The sequence below is a fragment of the Halichoerus grypus genome, chromosome 1 (genome assembly GCF_964656455.1).
Source record: "Halichoerus grypus chromosome 1, mHalGry1.hap1.1, whole genome shotgun sequence".
Taxonomy (NCBI): Eukaryota; Metazoa; Chordata; class Mammalia; order Carnivora; family Phocidae; genus Halichoerus; species Halichoerus grypus.
Window position 1 is genome coordinate 206,892,230 of NC_135712.1, and position 20,802 is coordinate 206,913,031.

Genomic DNA, 20,802 nt, shown 5'->3' on the forward strand with positions numbered 1-20,802 from the left:
TTGAAAATAAAACGTTCAGGCATTCGGACAGTTTGAGTGTGTGTTGCTGGCACGGGACCGGCTCAGCACCTGCCGGTGGGAAAGCAAGGGCTTCCCTCCTGCTGGTGGCGGAGATGGAGTGGGTGTGAGTACAGACGCGGCTGCTGGACAAAGTGCCCCAGCTACAGGAGCTATACGAGTGTGAATGTGTTTTTCTCTGGGTGGCTCAGAGTCCCGCAGTCCCTCGGGGACTGAGCTTCCTTTCCCCTTCTTGCTCCACCGTCCCCTCCGGTTAGAGCTGGATCGCGGGCACACTGGTGCTCCAGCCCGTGGGCGAGGGGAGGGAGTGCGGAGGAGCCCTGACCCCGTCCGGGCCTCGTCGGGGCCTCAGCCCACAGCACTCCTGCCCGCAGTCTGTAGTCCGCTGGCAGCGGGAACCCCGGGCTGCACCCGGCTGCGGGGCGGAGGGCAGCGGGGCGCCCAGCTACGGTTAGCAGCAGGACAGATCCGGGGAGGGAGCTGCCGCTCACATTCATACATGGTCCTTTGCTCCCTCCTCCATCCGTATATTCCCAGGAGGGCCAGGCCCTCCTTTGTAGGGGGTCCTTCAACCTCTTCTTCCTGGCTGGGTGTCCTCAGGCAAGGGACTCAGCCTCTCTGAGCCTCAGTGTCTTCATCTGTCAAATGGGCACCCCTCTCCTGGCCTGGGCTGGGTTCAGGCCAGAACTTGGGACCTGGGGGAGGGCCCAGAAGGCCCAGCTCCTCGGGGGTGGGCAGGAAGTGCTTCTCATAGCCAGAGTCCAGCTGGGGGGGGGCCTGGGGGGGCTCCGGAACCGGTAGTGGCTCCATCTCCTCCACTTTCAGGATGGGGAAGTCCCCGGGGGGCTGAGCCTGCGGCACCTCCTGGGAAGAGAAGAGACGGGGATTCTGCCCCCACCCATTCTCCCCGACCTGCCGCCACCCACTCCCCGCTGTCCCCGCATTTGCCAACCTCCCAGAGGGCCCAGACAAGCCAGCCTTTTTGCTCACCTCCATGTGTGGCCGGCCACAACTGCTGTTGGCCGGATCTGGAACCTTCTCCCAGACCCAACGGGGCAGTACCTTGTGCCGAAGGTGGAGGCACCTGGCCAGCAGGTAAGAGGGCAGAGAACCTAGGTGACCTGATACCCAGGCCCAGAGTGCAGAGCCCAGGACGTCACGGAGCCCTGAGGCATCCCCTCACTTCTTGCCGCTCCCCCCCCCCCGCCCCACAAAGCTGAGCTAGTGTCCAGCTGCCCTCCCGACCCGGGGAAGAGACCGCATGTCCGACAGCCTCACCTTCCAGAGGTGGCCAGGCTCACACCACAGCCCGTCAGGAGCAAGCCCCACAGCAGAAAGACACCCGGCAGAACTTTCCACTTCAGGGTGTTATCTGAGGCCAAGGGGCAGAAGAACATTTGGATACCAGGGATGGGGGAGGGATCAGGAAAGGATCATGCATGGGGCAGGGCTTGGGTGAAGGAGGCAGGTAAAGGGGGGGATGCTTATGAGTGGGTAGGGGCTAAGTGCGGGGAGACCTTGGGGTGGGAGTGGGGCTTGTGAATAAAACAGTCATCAGGGATAGGTTAAGGTCAGGGAGGGGCGAAAGGGTCAGAGAGACACACTGCCTGATAATCCAGAGTATTTAGAAGGATCAGAATGCCCCTGAGGCGTCATCAGTAACCACCCCCAAGTCAAAAGGTTGCTCATTCACTGAAACCCCTATCTCCTTGAAATTGAGCAGGTCCCCTCCTATGGCAGTCCCACCCCAACCCCCCCTACCTGGTAGGTGAAGCCGGAGGCTGGGACCAGGTGGCCCCTGTCCTGCGATGGTGGATGCGGTCACCCACAGCTCACAAGGACCCCAGGGAAGGTCGGGCAGGGTGATGTTCTGGGTGCTGCCACTCACTGAAGGACACACCAAGAGGTTGGGGAGGCAGTCAAGTCCTACCTCAGGGCCTTTGCATGTGTTTCCTCTCTGTCTGCAACACTCTCCCCAGATATCCACATGGCTCCCGCCTTCAGGTCTTTGCTCAAACTTCACCCCCTCAGTGAGGCCTTCCCTGACCATGAGAAAGTTAGCTCCACAAGGGCCATATTCCCAGCACCTGGATCAGTGGCTAGCACACAGAAAGCACTCAAAAAGGATATTTACTCAAGTAAATAAAAGAAAGAATGAGCATCGTATCCCCCATCTGCACACTTATCCAGTGAATGGAGCTTCTCCCTAGACGGGAAAGACGTGCGCCTCCCAGAACTGTATTTGTTTACTTGTTTTTACTAAACTGCTCTTTTTTGCTTTTCTTTTTATTAAAGATTTTATTTATTTATTTGACAGAGAAAGACACAGCGAGAGCAGGAACACAAGCAGGGGGAGTGGGAGAGGGAAAAGCTGGCCTCCCGCCGAGCAGGGAGCCCGACGCGGGACTCGATCCCAGGACCCCGGGATCATGACCTGGGCCGAAGGCAGACGCTTGATGAATGAGCCACCCAGGTGCCCCTCTTTTTTGCTTTTAAGCCAAAAGAGGAAGTAGCTTTTTGGTTTGTTGTAGGATGATGGGAGACATGAACACTGATCGAGCTCTATTGCCATAGAAAGACATCCAAGCTAAATCAGCAGGTGAAAAAAAGAAAGTTGCAAAACATCACAGTCGTAAGAGATTGAGAGGCCAAACTATAGTCTATAACATGGTCCTCTTTTTAAAATAATAATAATCCAAGAGCACCTGGGTGGCTGAGTTGGTTAAGCATCCAACTTTTGATTTTTGGCTCAGGTCATGATCTCAGGGTGGTGAGATTGAGCCCTGCATCAGTCTCCGCACTGGGCGTGGAACCTGCTTAAGATTGTCTCTCCCTCTCCCTCTGCCCCTCCCCCTCCTCTCTTCCTTTCTAAAATAATAATAATAATAAATGTATATATATTTAATAATATAGATATGTGTAAACATTTTAATCTAAAAAAAAATAAAAATGGGGCGCCTGGGTGGCTCAGTTAAGGTTAAGCATCAGACTTTGGCTCAGGTCATGATCTCAGGGTCCTGGGATCGAGGCCCAAAGCAGGCTCTGCAATCAGAGGGGAGTCTGCTTCTCTCCCTCTGCCCCTCCCCCCATTCATGCACATGCTCTCTCTCTCTCTCAAATAAATAAAATCTTTTAAAAAAATAAAAATAAAGCCATAAAAATTTTAATCTAATGATCGATATATACTTTTGTAACATGGAATCATGGCAAAGTAATTATGTTAAAAAATAGGCTTGGGGCGCCTGGGTGGCTCAGTCGTTAAGCGTCTGCCTTCGGCTCAGGTCATGATCCCAGGGTCCTGGGATCGAGTCCCGCATTGGGCTCCCTGCTCCGCGGGAAGCCTGCTTCTCCCTCTCCCACTCCCCCTGCTTGTGTTCCTGCTCTCTCTGTCTCTGTCAAATAAATAAATAAATAAATCTTTAAAAAAAAAAAAAAAAGACTTTAGAAAAAAAGTGCAGGGGATAAAATGAAAGCAGATTGGCAGAAAGTAGGTAACTGTTGACACCTGGTGGGCACACCAGGGTTTGTTATACTAGTCTCCCTACTTTTGTATGTGCTTGAATTTTCTGTAACACAAAGTTAAAAATCTTCAAAGAACACAACTCCTATCTCTGTGTTAATAGATGCATGGAAAAGTCTGGAAGCTGCATTACCAGTGTCAGCAAAATTATGAGAATGTGCATATTCTTAAAAAAAAAGATTTATTTATTTATTTGAGAGACAGAGAGCAGCGGGGGAGGGAGGGAGAATCCCAAGCAGGCTCCCTGCCAAGGGGGGAGCCCAACATGGGGCTCAATCCCATGACCCTGATATCATGATCTGAGCCAAAATCAAGAGTTGGACGCCCAACCGACTGAGCCACCCAGGTGCCCTGAGAATGCTGATGTTCTTGATGACATATTCCTTTAATGTGTCAGCTATGGTAATAAGCACAGATAACTTTTGTAATTAGGAAAAAAAGGGTAATAAAGGTATTTTTAAGGAATTTGTGTTGGGACACCTGGGTGGCTCAGTCGGTTAAGCGTCTGCCTTCAGCTCAGGTGATGATCCTGGGGTCCTGGGATTGAGTCCCACATCGGGCTCCCTGCTTAGCGGGGAGTCTGCTTCTCCCTCTGCCTGCCACTCCCCCTGCTTGTGTTCCCTCTCTCACTCTCTCTCTCACAAATAAATAAATAATCTTTAAAAATTTAAAAAAAAATAGGGCGCCTGGGTGGCTCAGTTGGTTAAGCGACTGCCTTCGGCTCAGGTCATGATCCTGGAGTCCTGGGATCGAGTCCCGCATCGGGCTCCCTGCTCTGCAGGGAGTCTGCTCCTCCCTCTGACCCTCCCCCCTCTCATGTGCTCTCTCTCTCATTCTCTCTCTCTCAAATAAATAAATAAAATCTTTAAAAAAAAAAAAAAAAAAAAAAATTTAAAAAAAAATAAAAAGGAATTTGTCTTCTGAGTAAAAATGTAGCCTATACCCAAAGGTAGGAAAAAGAAATAAAAATCGTACATAATGCTGTTGACATTGTGGGCAATCTCTTTTCATATTTGTGCCTCTGCTTTGCTCAGTGCCAGGTTTATTTTACACAAATGGAACCACCTTGTGGAGTTTTGTCAGCTTTTTATCCTTTTCACTTAATAAACATGACAGGCATCTTTCAATGACAATAAATATAGATCAGAGTCTTCGTTTTTAATGGTCAAACGACAGTCCATTATATTGATAGCCACGAGGGTTATTGTCCACTAGGGAACAGATGCCATCAAAGATTTTCCCAGGGCCTGAGAGGGAGGCAAAGGGGCCCATCTGGGGACAAGGGTGGGGTAGACTGATGGGTGGGTCTTGTGGGGGCAGGAGGCAGTGAAGCTCACCATTCATGCAGACAGAAGGCCTGGTCCCGCTCTGTACACACACGGTGTAGTGGGTGAGATGGCCCCGGAGTTGGTGCCTTGGGACCTCTCCCCACGCTATGGCGGGGGTCCCTGGGGGGGCATCCTGGAGTCGCCAAAGCACTGGCCCAGCTAGGGGTGCTGGGGAGAAAGCCAATGGGTCAAGGCCAGCCAGGGATCCAGGGGGATCCCCCATTCTCCAGCTCCACCACTCACCCAGTTCCTCTCTGAACCTCCAGACTGGGGGGGCAGGGGCCAAGCCCCAAGGAGAGACTGCTGTCACTGTGATTCGGTAGGGGACCCCTCCTTCAAAATTCCCTGGTTGGTGGAGGAGCAAAGACAGTCAGAGTTGGCTCGCCCTCCCCTACTCATTTCCTACTCGGTAGGCGTCTTCATTTGGGTCTCTTGAAGGACATGCTGAGATAAATACTTGGGTAACAGTAATTTTTCTGGGTGGTGACCCCACAGAATGCCAACAGGGCAGCTAGGAAGTGAAATAGGGAAAGAAAGGCAGCTAGTAAATGAGAACAAGTTCCCAGTGCAGGCAATCCCACTGACGACCTCTGGGAGCCCATCCAAGGAGGGAGGAAGCTGGGATAGTTATCCACCAACACTTATTAGTAATTGGTGACGGGCCACATCTGAGGCGACTTAAATCACCAGCACTTCCAGACTGCTGCTCAGATAGGCAAAATGCTTCAGGGACCAGAGAAAGCCTTCAGGCCAGGAAAGGCAGGTGCCAGAATGGGAGATGCTCAAACACCAGGCTCTGGGTGGGATCCTGATACCCCCCCATCATGGTGGGTGAAGCTCCTGAAGTCCCTTCGCAAAACCTACTGATGCTGCCCGGCCTTCCCCAAATGGGAATTTTCCAGAATCGGGGCTCCTCCTTCCTTAGGAAGAACTCTCTCCTTCCTAAATGTTTCACTCAATACATTCCCGTGCTCCCCCAAGTTCTTTACACCAAGGATGGGCTCCCCAATGCCACACCCCTGCCCAGAACTCATTGCAAGCCCCCAGACCTCAGTAGCCAACAGCCCCATGGACAGCTCCATTTGGATGAACATCTCCAACACAACATATCCAAATGGATCCCCAAAATTCTGCCCCAGGACCTCCAATCAGAACCTGCCTGCTTCTCTCCCTTCCTCAGTTCCCACCTGGTACAGCCCTGACCCCTTCCCCAGTCTACTCCCCCCAAGAGCAACCAGAGAGCAACTGTTAGCTACTGAGTCAGGGCATATCCCTCTTCTGCTCAGAACGCTCCATGGTTCCTATCTCATACAGAGCAAAAGCCCAAGTCCTTCCTGTGGCCCACCAGGTCTTGCACAATTTGCTTGTCACCTCCCTGCCCTCACCTCCTCCCACTCTCCCCCTCATTCCACTCCAGCCACGCTCGCTGTTCTTCTAACACATCAGGCACATTCCTGCCTCTGGGCCTTTGCACTGTCTGTTCCCTCTTGCTTTTCCCTCAGACTTCCTCATAGCTCCCTCTCTCACCTCCTTCAGGTCTCGGTTCAAACACTGCTTTTCCAGAAAGGCCTTTTCTAAAAACCTTTCTTTCTAAAATATCAATTCTGCCTCGTCCCCTTTGCCCTGTTTTATTTTTTGTCCCCAATTACATTACAGATGCACATGGTTAGTTGTTGTTGTTTGTTTCATTGGGCTGCTCACTCCACAAGAAAGTCAGCTCCATGAGGATGGGGATGTTGCTGAGAGAGAGAATGGTGTGATGGCTCAGGGCCTGGCTTGAGGGGCCCGAGTATGTGGTTCAAATCCTGGTTCTACAATCTATTTGCTGTGTGGCCTCGGGCAAGTTGCTTCACCTCCCTGGGCCTTTTTCTTCACCTCTACCTCGAGCATGATAATAACAGAAACTTATTTCATAAGGAAGCTTGAGTAATTTAATGCTGCTGGTAAATGCCAGTAGACATCAGCTGCTATCACTGCATACACCAGTGTCTAGAACATGGCGTGGTACGTAGTGAGTGTTGTCAATGAACGCTGCTTGCAGGAATTAATGACACTTTAACCACAACATTCTCTCCTGCAGGTCCACTCGTCAGTCTGCTCTGCAGTAGCTGGGACAGGGACCCAGGGGTCCCAGGGCCTCACCTGGCAACAGAGCGCTGAGGCTCTCAGGGGGAAGCCGGATCCAGTTGAGGTCCTCCAGGGGCTCCCCGTCTTGAGCCCAGTCCACCACGTGCTCCTGCAACTCCCCAGACCCCCGCTGCCAAGTCACCAGCAGCTCTGTGCTGCCGGCAATGTGGCTGACCACCACGCCGTGGGGGGCGACATCGGGACCTGAATGGGGGTTGGAGAAGTCTCAGCTGTCCACTCGGGAAGTCCCCGCCTCCCTCTCCAGGGCGCTGCTCCGAGGAAATTCACAGCCTCTTACCCAAGCAGGCCAAAGACAGGTTGGTGGGAGGCTCCCAGCTCGTGGCATTGATGGCAGACACCCCGACCCACTCGGCCTGGGTGGGGATGGAGCAGCTGCAGCAGGGAGCCGTCTTCTGGATCAGCTCCTGGTCTTCAGCCTGGAACCAGACTTTATAGCTCATCTGCACGCAGTGCCCCTGCTCCTGAGGGACGAGAGGAAGAAGGGGTTAGTATCTCCCATTTATCAGGCACATGCTGTGTATCTCAGTGAGGTCCACCTGACAAACCAGTCAGTGAAATATTTCTGTTGGCTACACTTTACAGATGAAGAGACTAAGTCTCAGGGGGGCTCAGTGGCAGAGGTGACATTAGAATGCAGTTCCAGGACCCAAACTAGGGGGAAGTGAGTAAGGCACTCCCCTTGGGTGCAAAAATTAAAGGGGAGGATACCAAAAACCCAATAATCAAGAAAAATTATATTTTATTCTATCAAAATTAAGGCCAAACAACCCATGACAAACAAAATTTCAAGATTTTCAGTACAGACAGGATCTGACCCTGCACTTGTATGAGCCTGCCTTACTCGCCTCATCCTAGTCTGTGTCCTGTGCAGTTCTTTGGGATTTCAAAATTCCCACTGTTGTATAGAGCAAAAACTTTTGTAGATGAATATCCTGTCTAATAATGTTAACTGATCCTAGAACCAAACTCCTTTTGATATACTAAGACAAAATCGTGGGGCGGGGGGCGGTTTTAATACTCACTGAATTTTTTTTTTTTAAGATTTTATTTATTTATTTGACAGAGAGAGACACAGCGAGAGAGGGAACACGAGCAGGGGGAGTGGGAGAGGGAGAAGCAGGCTTCCGGCAGAGCAGGGAGCCCGATGCGGGGCTCGATCCCAGGACCCTGGGGTCATGACCTGAGCCGAAGGCAGATGCTTAGCAACTGAGCCATCTAGGCGCCCCAGTACTCACTGAATTTTTAAATATTCAGATACATGGGGACTTTCTGGACAGTTTTTATGATCAATTCCCAGCACAATCTGTGTTCTAATTAGAGAATTCTTTAATGTGCCCTGCATCACCTCACCACTTTGAAGTCCCTGGAAACTGGTTCTATGGCCTGGCATGTGGTCGACTTTGGTAAATGTCCCAATTGTATATGGAAGAAAGGCATGTTCTGACATTTCCTATGTGAGTCCATTAGGTTGTTTGTTAATCACATGTTCAAATATTCCAGATCTTGACTTGTTTTCCAACTATTATGAAATCACTGATGGGGTGTATTAAAATCTCCCACAATGGTTGTGGGTTCATATATTTCTCTTTGTAGTTCTGTCAATTTTTGCTATATGTATTTTAAAGCTATATTATTAGGTACATACAGATTTAGTGCTCATCTCATATTGGTGAACAGCATAATTGCCATATGCAGTTACCTTATTTTCCCTTTATCTTCTACAGAATATTACAATTAGAACACTTTATTATATATTCTTTAAAACATGAGAAAAATGAGTTATCTTTTTGTGTTTCATTTCAGTATAGTAAAGGGTGTTACAAAGTATGTGTTATGATATAGAGACACTGAGGCTGTGAACTGCTGTTTGAAAGCCAGTGAATCTCAGCTCTGCCACTTACCAGTTGTGTGGTCTGAAGCAACCTCTCTGTGTCTCACTTTTCTCATCTGTAAATTCACTTAATATAAACGAGCGTGTAGGCTAGAACCTGGCACACAGTAAGAGCTCTGTGTTATGTGTGGTTAAAATTAATATTAGATTGCGTGGCCTAAGATGGTATGGGCCCTGTTGTTCTGTTCCTTGCCATATTTACTGTGAGCCAGGGCCTAGCAATGCCTGGAACATAGCAGATGTCCAACAGATTTGGATCAGTGAGGATGGCTGCATCATTGTCTATGATCTCCTAATGCCATTTTGATACTAGCATCCAAGCCCTGGCACACTGTGATGTATTTTACGGAGCTGAGCCTAGTCTTGCTTTCAAACCTCTGCACCTGCTGTTCCCCCCCTTCTTGGAACACCTGTACACACCTTCATGTCTCAGCTCAGATCTCCGGAGGCTTGCTTTGTGCCCAGCACTATGCTAGGGCCTCTCTGAGCATCCCCTCCTTGGAACCTTGGAGCAACCCCAAGAAGGTGGCATCGGAACTGCTGTCTCGTTTACACTGGTGTTATGTGGGGCTTCTTGACATGTGCAGAAAGAACGGAACTGCTCTCCATAGCTCACCTTCCATAGAAGCAGGGGTTCCTGTCTGCCTGGTGTCCCACAGAGGTTCCCAGATATCCATATATCTTTTGGAGCTGTCAAGGATGAGGAAAGCGGGTACAAATGAGAGTGGCCTAGTGGTACAGACTGCTAGGAGGAGAGAGGAGGTTGTAGGGGCAAGCCTGGAGACCCTCACCAGAGGGCAGTGTCTGGAAGGACAAAATGGGGCTCCACTCGCTCCACAGATCCTCTTCTTTCTCCATTCGGCAGCGGCCACGCACCTCATAGCCAGTGGCCAGCTCCAGGTCCTGGATCTCAACAGGGGCCAGGGGCATGGACTTCACTTCTGGTTCCAGCTGGGGGATAAAGGAAAAGAGCAATGAAGCTGAGGACTGAGTTGAGAGTACTTGACCTGATATGTCAGCAGGCTCCAACTATCCTGCTTTGTCCCAGACCATGGGGGTTCTCAGGACACAGGGCTTTTGGCTTTGAAATTAGGATAATCCCCGGCAAAAAGAGGAGATGAACTGGCCACCCTATGGGTCGCATATAGCAGTAAGTAGTAAATTCTATTATTATCCCCATTTTACAGTTGAGGAAAACTGAGGCCCAGAGAGGGGAAGTGACTTGCCCAAGGTCACAAAGCAGAGGAGTGCTGGAGATGAGATTCATACCCGGGCAGTCAGATTCCAAAGTCTGCATCTCTCAGCCTTTCTCTGAATTGCATGAATAATCACAATGACAACTCTCTTCTACCTTGTGATGTTTTGCATGAGGTGGCTGAGACAATTGGTTATCCCCCGTATCCACTCTCCCCTTCTTCCTTTGGAAATAGAAGCCCTGAGTATCAGCTGGGAATGTGGCTGCCAAGAGTAAGGACTCCATTTCCCAGCCTCCCTTACAATTAGGTGAGACCATGTGACTGTGTTCTGGCCAATGAGCTAGGAGAGGAAATGATACTAGTAACTTCTGGGTTGTACAAAGTACATGGGCTGGTACCCCAACTCCTTCTGGGGTCTCCTTGCTCTAGAGTTCTCCTCCATTTTTCTTGCTGTGTGAGCTTGGTAAGGTGCTGAACTTCTCTGAGGCTGGCTTCCCCAACTATGAAATAGATATCTTAGAAGCATCTACTACAGGGGCGCCTGGCTGGCTCAGTCAATGGAGTATGCGACTCTTGATCTTGGAGTCCTGAGTTTGAGACCCACGTGTGGCGTAGAGTTTACTTAACATAAACAAAAATTAACAAATAAATAAATAAAAGCATCTACTATAAAGGGAGGTTGGGAGGGACTCATCAAGATAATCCATGCAATTAGCCTGGGACCTGATGCAGAGCAGGTGCTCAGAAACGTCAGCTGCCTTTATTCATTATTTTGGGGTGTTTATTTAAACCAAGCCTTGCTCCTCATCTGTAAAATGGGTGGGTATAAAATGTACCTACTTCAAAGAGTTCTTGCAAGGGTTCAATAAGGAGCCTAGAATAGTGTCTGGCACACAGTAGATGCTCTCTAAATGTCTTCTATTATTCTTATTTTAAGGTTAATGTAAGCTACTGGAGGCCTTCCATTCATTCACAAAAATGTTAGAGGAAGTTTACTGAGTTTCTCAAAAATTCTAAGTGGAATTTGGGATTGGGACTGCATGGAATTTTAGATTATTTGGTGGGGGGGGTGATTTTTTAGCTGAACAAGATGCACGTACAGGCCTTTTGTGGGAAATGTGGACAGACTATAAGGACAAGTAAGGAACGGGCTCTGGGCTGGGTCTCTGATTTGGGGATGATGCCCTGGGCCCTGCCTGGAATAGGGTGGGGAATAGGGGGCCCCTGATACTCACCAGGGTCCAGGCTGTCCCCTGGCATCTTTGATAGTAGAACTGGCAGACCAAGACCTTATGGGGTGGCCACACAGGCGGGGCCCAATGGACAGTGGCCTCCAGGGGCTCATCCTCTGAAAAGTCCACGTCAGGGTACAGCCGGGGGGCATCTGGCTTCACTGAGAAAGGGGAGGCCAGATGCATTAAGCCAGGGCCTCCGGGACCACCCACTCCACACAAAGCACACCCCCCCATCCCGCCTGTTACTTCGGGTTTCCAGGCTCACGAAGACTGGGGGCCAGAGAGGTTGGCCTGCCTTGGTACCCCAGACAAGCAGTTCATCAGACATGGTAAGCTGTTCCCGGAGGATGGTCACCCAGCTCTGTCCGGTGGGCACTGCTACAGTCCACGTTCTGTTGGAATGGCTGTGGAGAAGAGAGGTGGGGATGGGGGGTGTGGTGTATATGGGGCTGGGTCCAGAGCCATAATGATAACTCCTCTGCCTGGGTTCAAATCCCAGCTCTGCTGCTTCAGAGCTGTGTGACCTTGAACAAGTGACTTGACTCCTCTGTGCCTGTGTCCTCAGCTACAAAACGAGGGTGATAGAAATACCTGCTGAAGAGCTGGAGAGTGAGGGGAATCAATGAGCCAATAAACGGATTGTGTTTAGAACAGTGCTGGGTGCCCAATACATGTTATGTGAGCATTGCTTATTGTATTTATTGGCACCTACTTATATGTCCGCACATTTACACTTATGCAACTACCCAGTCAGCAAAACACCTAAGTATATGATTGATGATAAAGAATAGTTTTCAGGGTGAAGAGGATGCAGTGTGATGATGTGGTGAGGAATGACAGTGCTATTTCAGGCAGGGTGGTCAGGAGAGATCTCTCAGATGAGGAGACTTCTGAACAAAGGCCTGAAGGACAGGAGGATGGAGCCGTGCAGTACCTGGGGGAAAGCATTTTAGGAAGAGGCAGCCGCGGCAGGTGCAAAGGCCCTGAGGTACACTCACTGGTGTGTTTGAGGAACAGCAAGGAGGAGGCCTGCAGGACAGGAGTGGAACGACTGAGGGGGACGGTGGATGGAGGTGAGGGCAGGGAGGTGACAGGCAGAGTGTGCAGGGCCTGGCGGGCCACAGGAAAGACTTGGGCTTTTACTCTGAGTGAGGTGGGACCCCTGGAGGGCGGGGAGCAAAGCAGAGATGTGCCTGACGCAGATGGTCACAGGCGCCCCCTGGCGGCTGTGGCGGAGAACAGACTGTGGGCTTGAAGGTGCAAGCCAGGGGCCCGGAGGGAGGAGGTTACTAACTGCACGGCCCAGGTTAGCCATGATGGATGGGGGTTGGACCAGGGTGGGTGCCCAGGAAGTAGAGAGTGTCAGATTCCGGATAATGTAGAAAGTGAAGCCGGCGGGGCGCCTGGGTGGCTCAGTCATTAAGCGTCTGCCTTCGGCTCACGTCATGATCCCAGAGTCCTGGGATTGAGCCCCACATCGGGCTCCCTGCTCAGCGGGAAGCCTGCTTCTCCCTCTCCCACTCCCTTGCTCGGGTTCCCTCTCTCGCTGTGTCTCTCTCTGTCAAATAAGTAAATAAAATCTTAAAAAAAAAAAAAAAAGAAGAAAGTGAAGCCGGCAAAGCTTGCTGACAGACCAGATGTGGGTGACAGCGAGCCGGCGTTGAGGATATCCTGAAGGATTAGATTTCAGAGGTTCAGAACAAGGCCTTCATGAAACAACAGCAACAACAAAAATGCAGGTGTTAGTGAAGATGTGGAGAAATTGCAGCCCTAGTACACTGCTGGTGGGAACGGAAAATGTCGCAGCTGCTGCAGAAAAGTTTGGCAGTTCCTCAAAAAGTTAAACACAGAATTGCTATAGGACCCAGCAATTCCACTCCTAGGCATAGACCCCAAAGCATTGAAAACAGGAACTCAAGAACTTGTCCATGTATGTTCATAACAGTGCAAGTCACAATCGCCAAAAGGTGAAAGCAAACCATATGTCCACCAACAGATGAATGGATACACCAAGTGTGGTGGATCCATACAGTGGAATATCACTCAGCCATAAAAAGGAAGGGTGTTCCGATTCCTGCTACCATGTGGATGGACCTCAAAAACATGCTAAGTGAAAGAAGCCACACAAAAGGCCATATTTCTTATGATTCCATTTATATGAAATGTTCAGAATAGGCAAATCCATACAGACAGAAAGCAGGATGGTGGTTGCCAGGGGCTAGTGGGGGGTTGGGGGGAGGACAATGGGGAGTGACTGCTCATGGGGATGGAACTTCCTTTTGGGGTGATGAGAATGTTCTGGAACTAGACAGAGGAGGTGGTTGCACAACACTGTGAATGTACACTGAATTGTTTTTTTTTTTTAAGATTTTATTTATTTATCTGACAGAGAGAGAGGAAGAGAGCACGAACAGGGGGAGGAGTAGGGGGAGAGGGAGAAGCAGACTCCCTGCTGAGCAGGGAGCCTGACATGGAGCTCGATCCCAGGATGTTAGGATCATGACCTGAGTGGAACTTCAGTGGTTCCACTGAGTGGAAGCCACCCAGGCACCCCATGAATTGTTCATTTAAAAATGGGTTAGCTTTGGGGCGCCTAGGTGGCTCAGTCGTTGAGCGTCTGTCTTCAGCTCAAGTCATGATCCCAGGGTCCTGGGATTGAGCCCCACATCGGGCTCCCTGCTGGGCAGGAAGCCTGCTTCTCCCTCTCCCACTCCCCCTGCTTGTGTTCCCTCTCTCGCTGTGTCTCTCTCTGTCAAATCAGTAAATAAAATATATTTTAAAAATGGGTTAGCTTTATGTGATGTGAATTTATCTCATTAAAAAAAAGGGGGGACCTTCTCTGACTCCTCTGTCTTACACCATTTAAAACTAGGCCCCTCTGGAAAGGAATGGCAGTGATGATTGCACAACAATGTGAATGTATTTAATGTCACTGAACTGTGCACTTAAAAATGGTTGAGAAAAAAAAGACAGTAAATTTTATGAGTATTTTACCATCATTAAAAAAAAAAAACAAGTGACGCCTGGGTGGCTCAGTCAGTTAAGCGTCTGCCTTCGGCTCGGATCATGATCCCGGGGTCCTGGGATTGAGCCCCACGTCAGGCTCTCTGCTCAGCGGGAGCCTGCTTCTCTCTCTCCCTCTGTGTGCTCGCTCGCTATTTCTCTCTCAAATAAATAAATAAATCTTAAAAAAAAAAAACCCACCCACCCCACCGTGGTTCCCACCTTTCAATGCCCCTTTACTCCTCCCTCACTTAGCCAAATTTGAAATGAATTTGAGTTTGCAGGTGTGATTCATCACGAAGGAATCCAGGTCTCCCCCTTGACTGTGGGCTCCACGAGGGCCAGGCTTTCTGTCTACCTCTTTCATTGCTGCATCCCTGGCACCAGACCAAAGTATCTTTTTATACCCTCAGAGAAGTTAGGCTACCTGCCTAAGGTCACACAGCAATAAAAAACAGCTCTAATTATTAGGCAATTTCTCTTTGCCAATGCCTAATTCACTGAATCCTCACAACTAACGCTGGGAGGCAGTTTCTTTATTATCACCTTTTGACAGTGGAGGAAAGAGAGGCTCAGGGAAGGAAGGTGACTGGTCTAGGCTCACACAACAAGGAAATGCTGAAACCTGGAATCGAAGGGCTGGAGAGGGCTAAGGCTGCGGAGCAGAAGTATTGGGGTCCTCTCAACCTGAGTTATGCTGGGACCTGAGTGGCCACCCCTCTAAAGCCTCAGTTTCCCCAAGTCAGCCGGTTGTACTCACTACTTCTGGCTCTGGAGGTGCAGCGTGGAGGGGGCTCCCAGGTCCTCAAGAGCTTCCCACGAGCAGTTCAGGTCGCCCAAGGGTCCAACTCCATAGCACTGCAGTGGCCCAGGGCTGTCTGGAGAGGGAGGCGGGGGTGCGGTGGGGTAGGGAGGGTGTCCCGGGAAAGGGGCTCAATTCCCCCATCCTGCACATCCCAGAACCTGAACTTCCCCCGACTTCTGCCAATTGTGGAGGGCGATCCGGGGGTCCCTTCCGGGGATGAGCAGCAGGAAGGGGGCGCTGGACACCCCTCCCCAGGCTTCGGGCATAACTCCTCCTCTCCCTCTGCCAGCCACATCCTGTTACCACCCCGGGGCCTCGGGCTCCCACCTCGCGGCCGACCCCCCCCCCCCCACCGCCACCCCGTGCGCCAACTGCTCTCTCCGCCCGGTCCCCGCCCGGGGAGGTGCAGGGTGGCGTCTGCACCGGGGGCGGTCATGCCGCAAACCTGCGGGCAGGTGGAGCCTCGCGGCGAGCGCGGCGGCCGAGCGCCCGCCACGGGCTCGCTCCACAACTCACCCTGGGACCGAGTCCGGTGGCCCAGCAGCAACAGCAGAGGCAGCAGCACCAGCTTCGGCCGCGGCCGGAAGGGGGCGGCCCGGGCCCCCAGCATGGCGCCGCACCGCGCCCCGAGTCCCGCCAGGCCCTGCCCGGCCCAGCGCGGCCGCGCCGCTCGCCTGGCCGTGCGCCCCAGCGCCGAGCGGCGACGGGAAGCGCCCCTCCCCTCCCGGCCGCCTCCGCACCTTGCGCTCCGGGACCCCGCCCCTTCCCCGCGGCGGAAAGTCCCCGGCGGCGCCGGCTGCGGCTGCGGAAGGGGAGGGGGGACGGCCTGGGGCTTGCGGCGACCGCCGCCGAGCACCCCTGCAGCCCGTGCGGCGCCCAACACACCCCTCCGCCCCCGCTATGATACATTCACACGCCGCAAAGTCCTTTGGAACTTTTATTATTGGGGTTGAGGAAGGTTCTGATCCGTCCCCTCCCCGAGCCTCCCACCCCAGGATGTGAAGGGAACCCAGGGCTCCCACCACCAGTTCTAGGGTCCCCGGCTTTAGAACCCCAGCAGGTGGGGCTGGAGGGGGAGGGGCTGAAGGCAGGGAGAAAGGAGTGGGCGAGGGCTGGAATGGAGCAGGAATATAATTTGGGCTGGTCGGGAGACAGAGGCCGCAGTTGGGGCAAGAGAGAATCAGTTAGGGCAAAGGTCTGGATGAGGGTAGATCGGTTTGCGTAGAGTAGGGGCACCGTTAAAGCAGAGAGCAATGTAGGCTAGGCAAAGACATGATACGGCCTGGGGAGAGGTCAGGGGTCAGGATCAGAGGTTTCCATTTGGCCAGGTAGGGACAGTTTGCTCAGGGTGAGGATAGGCTGGTCAAAGGTCAGGGTCATTTAGGGGGGACTGTGTCTAAGTGCACAGCGCCTGATCTGATTTGCGGATGAATGAATGCATGAGAAGCCAGAGACAGGTGCCCAGCTGGACCCTGGGCCCCTGGCCACCAAGTCACTGGTCTAGCAGAGGCTGCTGATTTCATTCTTACTGCACCCCCACTTGCAGCAGTTGCTGGAGAGGCCCGCCACGACATCACGGCCACCACGCAGAGCCCCCAGAGTCCCCGGCCAGCCAGGTCGGTTCCCATAGAAAGCCCGGGGGTACTTGGTCAGGGCCAACCACTCGCTGGAGGCTACTGCCTCATCCAGCTCCCTGTCTGGGTCCGAGTCTGCATCTGGGAAGGGGAAAGATGAAAAGAGTTAGTGCTTGGGGTCAGTTTCTGTCACAACCAGAGTCTGGCTGGCCCAGCTACTTCAATTCTTGTGATGCAGCCTCATAGTCAAAGGTTTTATTCCATACAGACCCAGGTTCCAGCTTTGGTGGGCAAATTATTCAACCTCACTGAGCTTGCCTTTTCTCTCTTGTCATTTCTTTTCTCCTACTCTTTATTTATTGAGAACCTGATGGTTAAGAGCATGTGTTTGGGGGGCACCTGGGTGACTCCATCAGTTAAGCCTCCGACTCTTGATTTCGGCTCAGGTCATGATCTCAGGGTCATGGATCGAGCCTCGCATAAGGTTCTGCACTCAGTGAAGTGGGGAGTCTGCTTGAGGATTCTGTCTCTCCCTCTCCCTCTGCCCCTTCCCCCCGACTCATGCTATTTCTCTCTCTCTCTCAAATCAATAAATAAATCTAAATAAAAATAAATAAATAAAATGGGGCTCTTAAAAAAAAAAAAAAGAACATATGTTTGGGAGCTGAACTAAGCACCAATCCAGCCTCTCTCAGTTATAATCCTGAGCATATGAATTTACTTCTCTGACTCTTGGTTTCCTTCTCTGCAAAGTGGGGGTACTAATAACTCCTATCTTCTAGAGTTTTATATGGAGTAAATGAGATAATTAATACTCAGAGAAAAGCTTAGAACAGTGTCTGGCACAGGAGAAGCATTCAAAATAGCCCTGATCATTTATTGAGCACTTATTATGTGCCAGACACTGTTCTAAACGATTTAGTGGATTAACTCCTTTATTCCTCACAATGACAACCCCATGAAGTGGGTGCAGCTGTTATCATTTCCAATTTCCAGACGAGAACACCGAGGCACGATTTGGTAGGCTAACTTGTGCAAGAAAACCCAGCTATGGGGGTGCTTGGGTGGCTCAGTCGGTTGAGTCTGCCTTCGGCTCAGCGGGAAGCCTGCTTCTCTCTCTCCCACTCCTCCTGCTTGTGTTCCCTCTCTCACTGTCTCTGTCAAATAAATAAAATCTTTCTTTTTAATTTTTTTTTAAAGATTTTATTTATTTATTTGACAGATAGATAGAGAGCCCAAGTAGGCAGAGAGGCAGGCAGAGGGAGAGGGAGAAGCAGACTCCCCGCTGAGCAGGGAGCCCGACGCGGGGCTCGATCCCAGGACCCTGGGATCATGACCTGAGCCGAAGGCAGCCGCTTAACCGACTGAGCCACCTAGGCGCCCCCAAATAAATAAAATCTTAAAAAAAAAGAAAAAGAAAACCCAGCTATGAAGTTGTAGGGCTGCTACTTGAACCCAGGCAGCGTGTCTTTCCGGTCCATATTCATACCATCATCATCACGAACCCCCCCCTTATTTTTTTGGCCAGGCTCCTGCCCCTCATGAAACTAGGCCCCATGCCCCCTGCTTGAGCCCCGACTGAACCCCTTGCCCAGTTTAGATGGTGTCCTAATCTGTTTTTGACTCAGTGTTGCCACTTAACCATCCAGGGAGATTCAGGGACTGGGCCTCCTATTTTCGGATAAAGGGGCTCGGAGAGGGTAACCAACTCGTTAGGAAGGTAACCTGCTAGGTGGCAAAATCTGGCCTTGTGTACCCCACACTACCTTCCTCGGAGGTTGAAAAGCACTTCAGTGTCAGTTTCTAAATGGCATCCCACCTCCCACCCCACCGCCCATCCTAGGAGTTGTGCAAGCAGCAGCCTTGCTTAAGGCAGGCTCACACTCGGCAGGTGCTCCAGAAATAGTAGCTAGTTCTTGGATGACTAGAGGGTGTGGATGGCTTGCCACCCCGTCCCGGCTCTGCTAACTGGCTCGTCCCACCTCCGCCCAACTTTGAGGCCTGGGCAAGTTCCTCCAGTTGCACGTAGTAGGACAGGGACTCTTCTGCCCCGTCCCTGGCTCTTTGGACCATCCCATGTCCCATCCACTGTCCACCCCCTCCCCACACACGCTACCTCCCAGCCTCACCCGTAGCTTCAGGAGCCAGGATGTCCGACCGCCTCCACCGGGAGCCCCCGCAGGTGAAGATGACTGCCCGGATGAATTCCCGGCCGCAAAGCTTCACTCCGTAGGGCGATGCCCAGGCCTCAGCCCTCAGCCACAGCTCCCCAGCCAGCACCCACGTGGTCAGCAGCAACAGCAGCGGGCGCTTGGCCATGCTGGACAGGAATACCTGGGACTCTGGGGCACAGCAAGGCAACTTCCCTGGGTGTCTGTGACTCTGCTGCCTCCTGGCCCCCCATTTATACATCCTGGCTCCCCCCACCTGTCATGGAGAAGGCAAGTGACCTCCTTTATCTCCTTCAGCAGAGGGGATACAGGCATGGCCCCCCCGCCCCGACCTTTCCCGTTTCCAGGACCAAGAGATAACCTTTAACCATGGATGGGGTGACGTGGTCCAGCTCACTGTCATCTTCAACAGAGAGGGCGAGAAGGTCTCAGTTCAGCAGAGACCAGGAACCCAGACCCCACCAGATGGGAAGAGAGGACACAGCCAGATACCACCCCCCCCATAGGACCTCCTCCATGAATAATATCAACAATGATAATGAGCATTTCCACAGTATGGGCTGGGCTGCGAGGCCAGGCACCTCTCTAATTATTTTATATCTACTTAATCCTCCCAATAACCTATGATAATGGTTCTCAAATTTGAGCAAGCCTCAGAATCTCCTGGAGGTCTTGTTAAAACCCCATTTTAAAATAGGGCCCTATTTACAGAGCATCTGAGAATCTGCATTTGCAACAAATTTCCAGGCTTTGCTGATGCTGCAGTGGTCCAGAAACCACACTTTTGAGAGCCCCTGGACTATGAGATTAGGACTAAGATTATCCCCATATTATAGACAAGGAAACCGAGGCACAGAGTGGTGACAGAAGGTGCCCATGCTCAGCTAGTAAGGGGGTGGGGTGGAGATGGAGATTCCAACAGAGCCATCTGGCTCCAGAATCCATGCCCTCCAAGGGAAAATTTTAAGGATCAAAAAAAATTATTATGGGGACAGAGTTTCAATTTTGCAAGATGACAAGAGTTCTGGAGATGGATGTCACTGGGCACTTGAAAATGGTTAAGATGACAAATGTTATGTGTGTTTTTACACATAAATTAAAAATAAATTAAAATATTAATATTAATATAAAATATATAAAAATATAAAAATAATAATTTTAAAATGTTTAATTAACATACATAGAGAAGCTGGTGATGTGCTGGGAAACGTTTACAAATGGGTTCTCCAGGGAAAAAAAAAGGCCCTGATTTGTAGCAGTTGTTTGTTTCTGGCCAATTTCAAGCTACCAATGTGATGTCAGTGCGGTCGGTCGCCAAAGTCCTGCAAAGTTAACCATCAGTTCTCACAAGTCGGTGTCAGCTGGCTCCAGGATACCACCAGAAGGTAAAATTTTTTTTCTATTTTTTTTTATTATTATGTTATGTTAATCCCCATACATTACATCATTAGTTTTGGATGTAGTGTTCCGTGATTCATTGTTTGTGCATAACACCCAGTGCTCCATGCAGTACGTGCCCTCTTTAATACCCCTCACCAGGCTAACCCATCCTCCCACTCCCCTCCCCTCTAGAACCCTCAGTTTGTTTCTCAGAGTCCATCGTCTCTCATGGTTCGTCTCCCCCTCCGATTTCCCCCCCTTAGAAAGTAAAATTTTAAGAATCAGAAACAGGACATCCAGGATATCATCGCTCAGGTCAGGAAGTAGGTGGTGCCAACAGCACAGACTCCCCACACTGCACATCCTCTCTGCTCAGAACCCCGCCCTGCCCCCCAGAGGTGGCCGCCATCCTGCCTTCAGTCATCACTGCTTTGCTTTTCGGCACAATTCTGACACTCACATGTGCGTCTCTGAGACAGATGGCTCTTTGTCTCCTTTTCTTTCCTGTTTTCCTTCTGCATTCTAACAATTTG

The 20,802-nt window shown here is 51.1% G+C and overlaps 2 protein-coding genes across 3 annotated transcripts; both read right to left on the reverse strand.

Annotated features, from left to right (window-relative positions):
- Positions 1 to 26: 26 nt before the first annotated feature.
- On the reverse strand, positions 27 to 15,856 carry IL27RA (interleukin 27 receptor subunit alpha). 2 transcript variants are annotated; one of them, XM_036066510.2, is made up of 14 exons: positions 15,661 to 15,856; positions 15,100 to 15,217; positions 11,583 to 11,740; positions 11,337 to 11,494; positions 9,697 to 9,856; positions 9,522 to 9,595; positions 7,292 to 7,475; positions 7,009 to 7,197; positions 5,110 to 5,211; positions 4,876 to 5,034; positions 1,780 to 1,905; positions 1,297 to 1,390; positions 1,009 to 1,102; positions 27 to 882 (listed from the first exon to the last, which is right to left on the reverse strand). In XM_036066510.2, the coding sequence occupies exons 1-14, from the start codon at positions 15,752 to 15,754 to the stop codon at positions 628 to 630; spliced, it is 1,965 nt and encodes a 654-aa protein (XP_035922403.1). In that variant the 5' UTR covers positions 15,755 to 15,856; the 3' UTR covers positions 27 to 627. The 2 variants fall into 2 exon arrangements, with proteins under 2 accessions (XP_035922403.1, XP_077910702.1); XM_078054576.1 differs by lacking the exon at positions 5,110 to 5,211.
- Positions 15,857 to 16,183: 327 nt separating this feature from the next.
- Positions 16,184 to 19,037, reverse strand: RLN3 (relaxin 3). Its single transcript, XM_078054580.1, has 2 exons — positions 18,844 to 19,037; positions 16,184 to 16,870 (listed from the first exon to the last, which is right to left on the reverse strand). Exons 1-2 carry the CDS (start codon positions 19,035 to 19,037, stop codon positions 16,645 to 16,647), a joined length of 420 nt encoding a protein of 139 aa, XP_077910706.1. The 3' UTR covers positions 16,184 to 16,644.
- Positions 19,038 to 20,802: the final 1,765 nt, after the last annotated feature.

Bases quoted from the DNA above. Each gene is read 5' to 3' on its own strand.
- RLN3 (XM_078054580.1), bottom strand. From the start codon at position 19,037: ATGGCCAAGCGCCCGCTGCTGTTGCTGCTGACCACGTGGGTGCTGGCT. The intron at 16,871-18,843 runs GGCTGGGAGGTA...CTTTTCATCTTT, and splicing joins GCTCCTGAAGCTACGGGTGA to CCCCTTCCCAGATGCAGACT.
- IL27RA (XM_036066510.2), bottom strand. From the start codon at position 15,754: ATGCTGGGGGCCCGGGCCGCCCCCTTCCGGCCGCGGCCGAAGCTGGTG. The intron at 9,857-11,336 runs GTGAGTATCAGG...TTTATCCCCCAG, and splicing joins AGGGGACAGCCTGGACCCTG to CTGGAACCAGAAGTGAAGTC. The intron at 5,212-7,008 runs GTGAGGCCCTGG...TCCACCAACCAG, and splicing joins CCTCAGCGCTCTGTTGCCAG to GGAATTTTGAAGGAGGGGTC.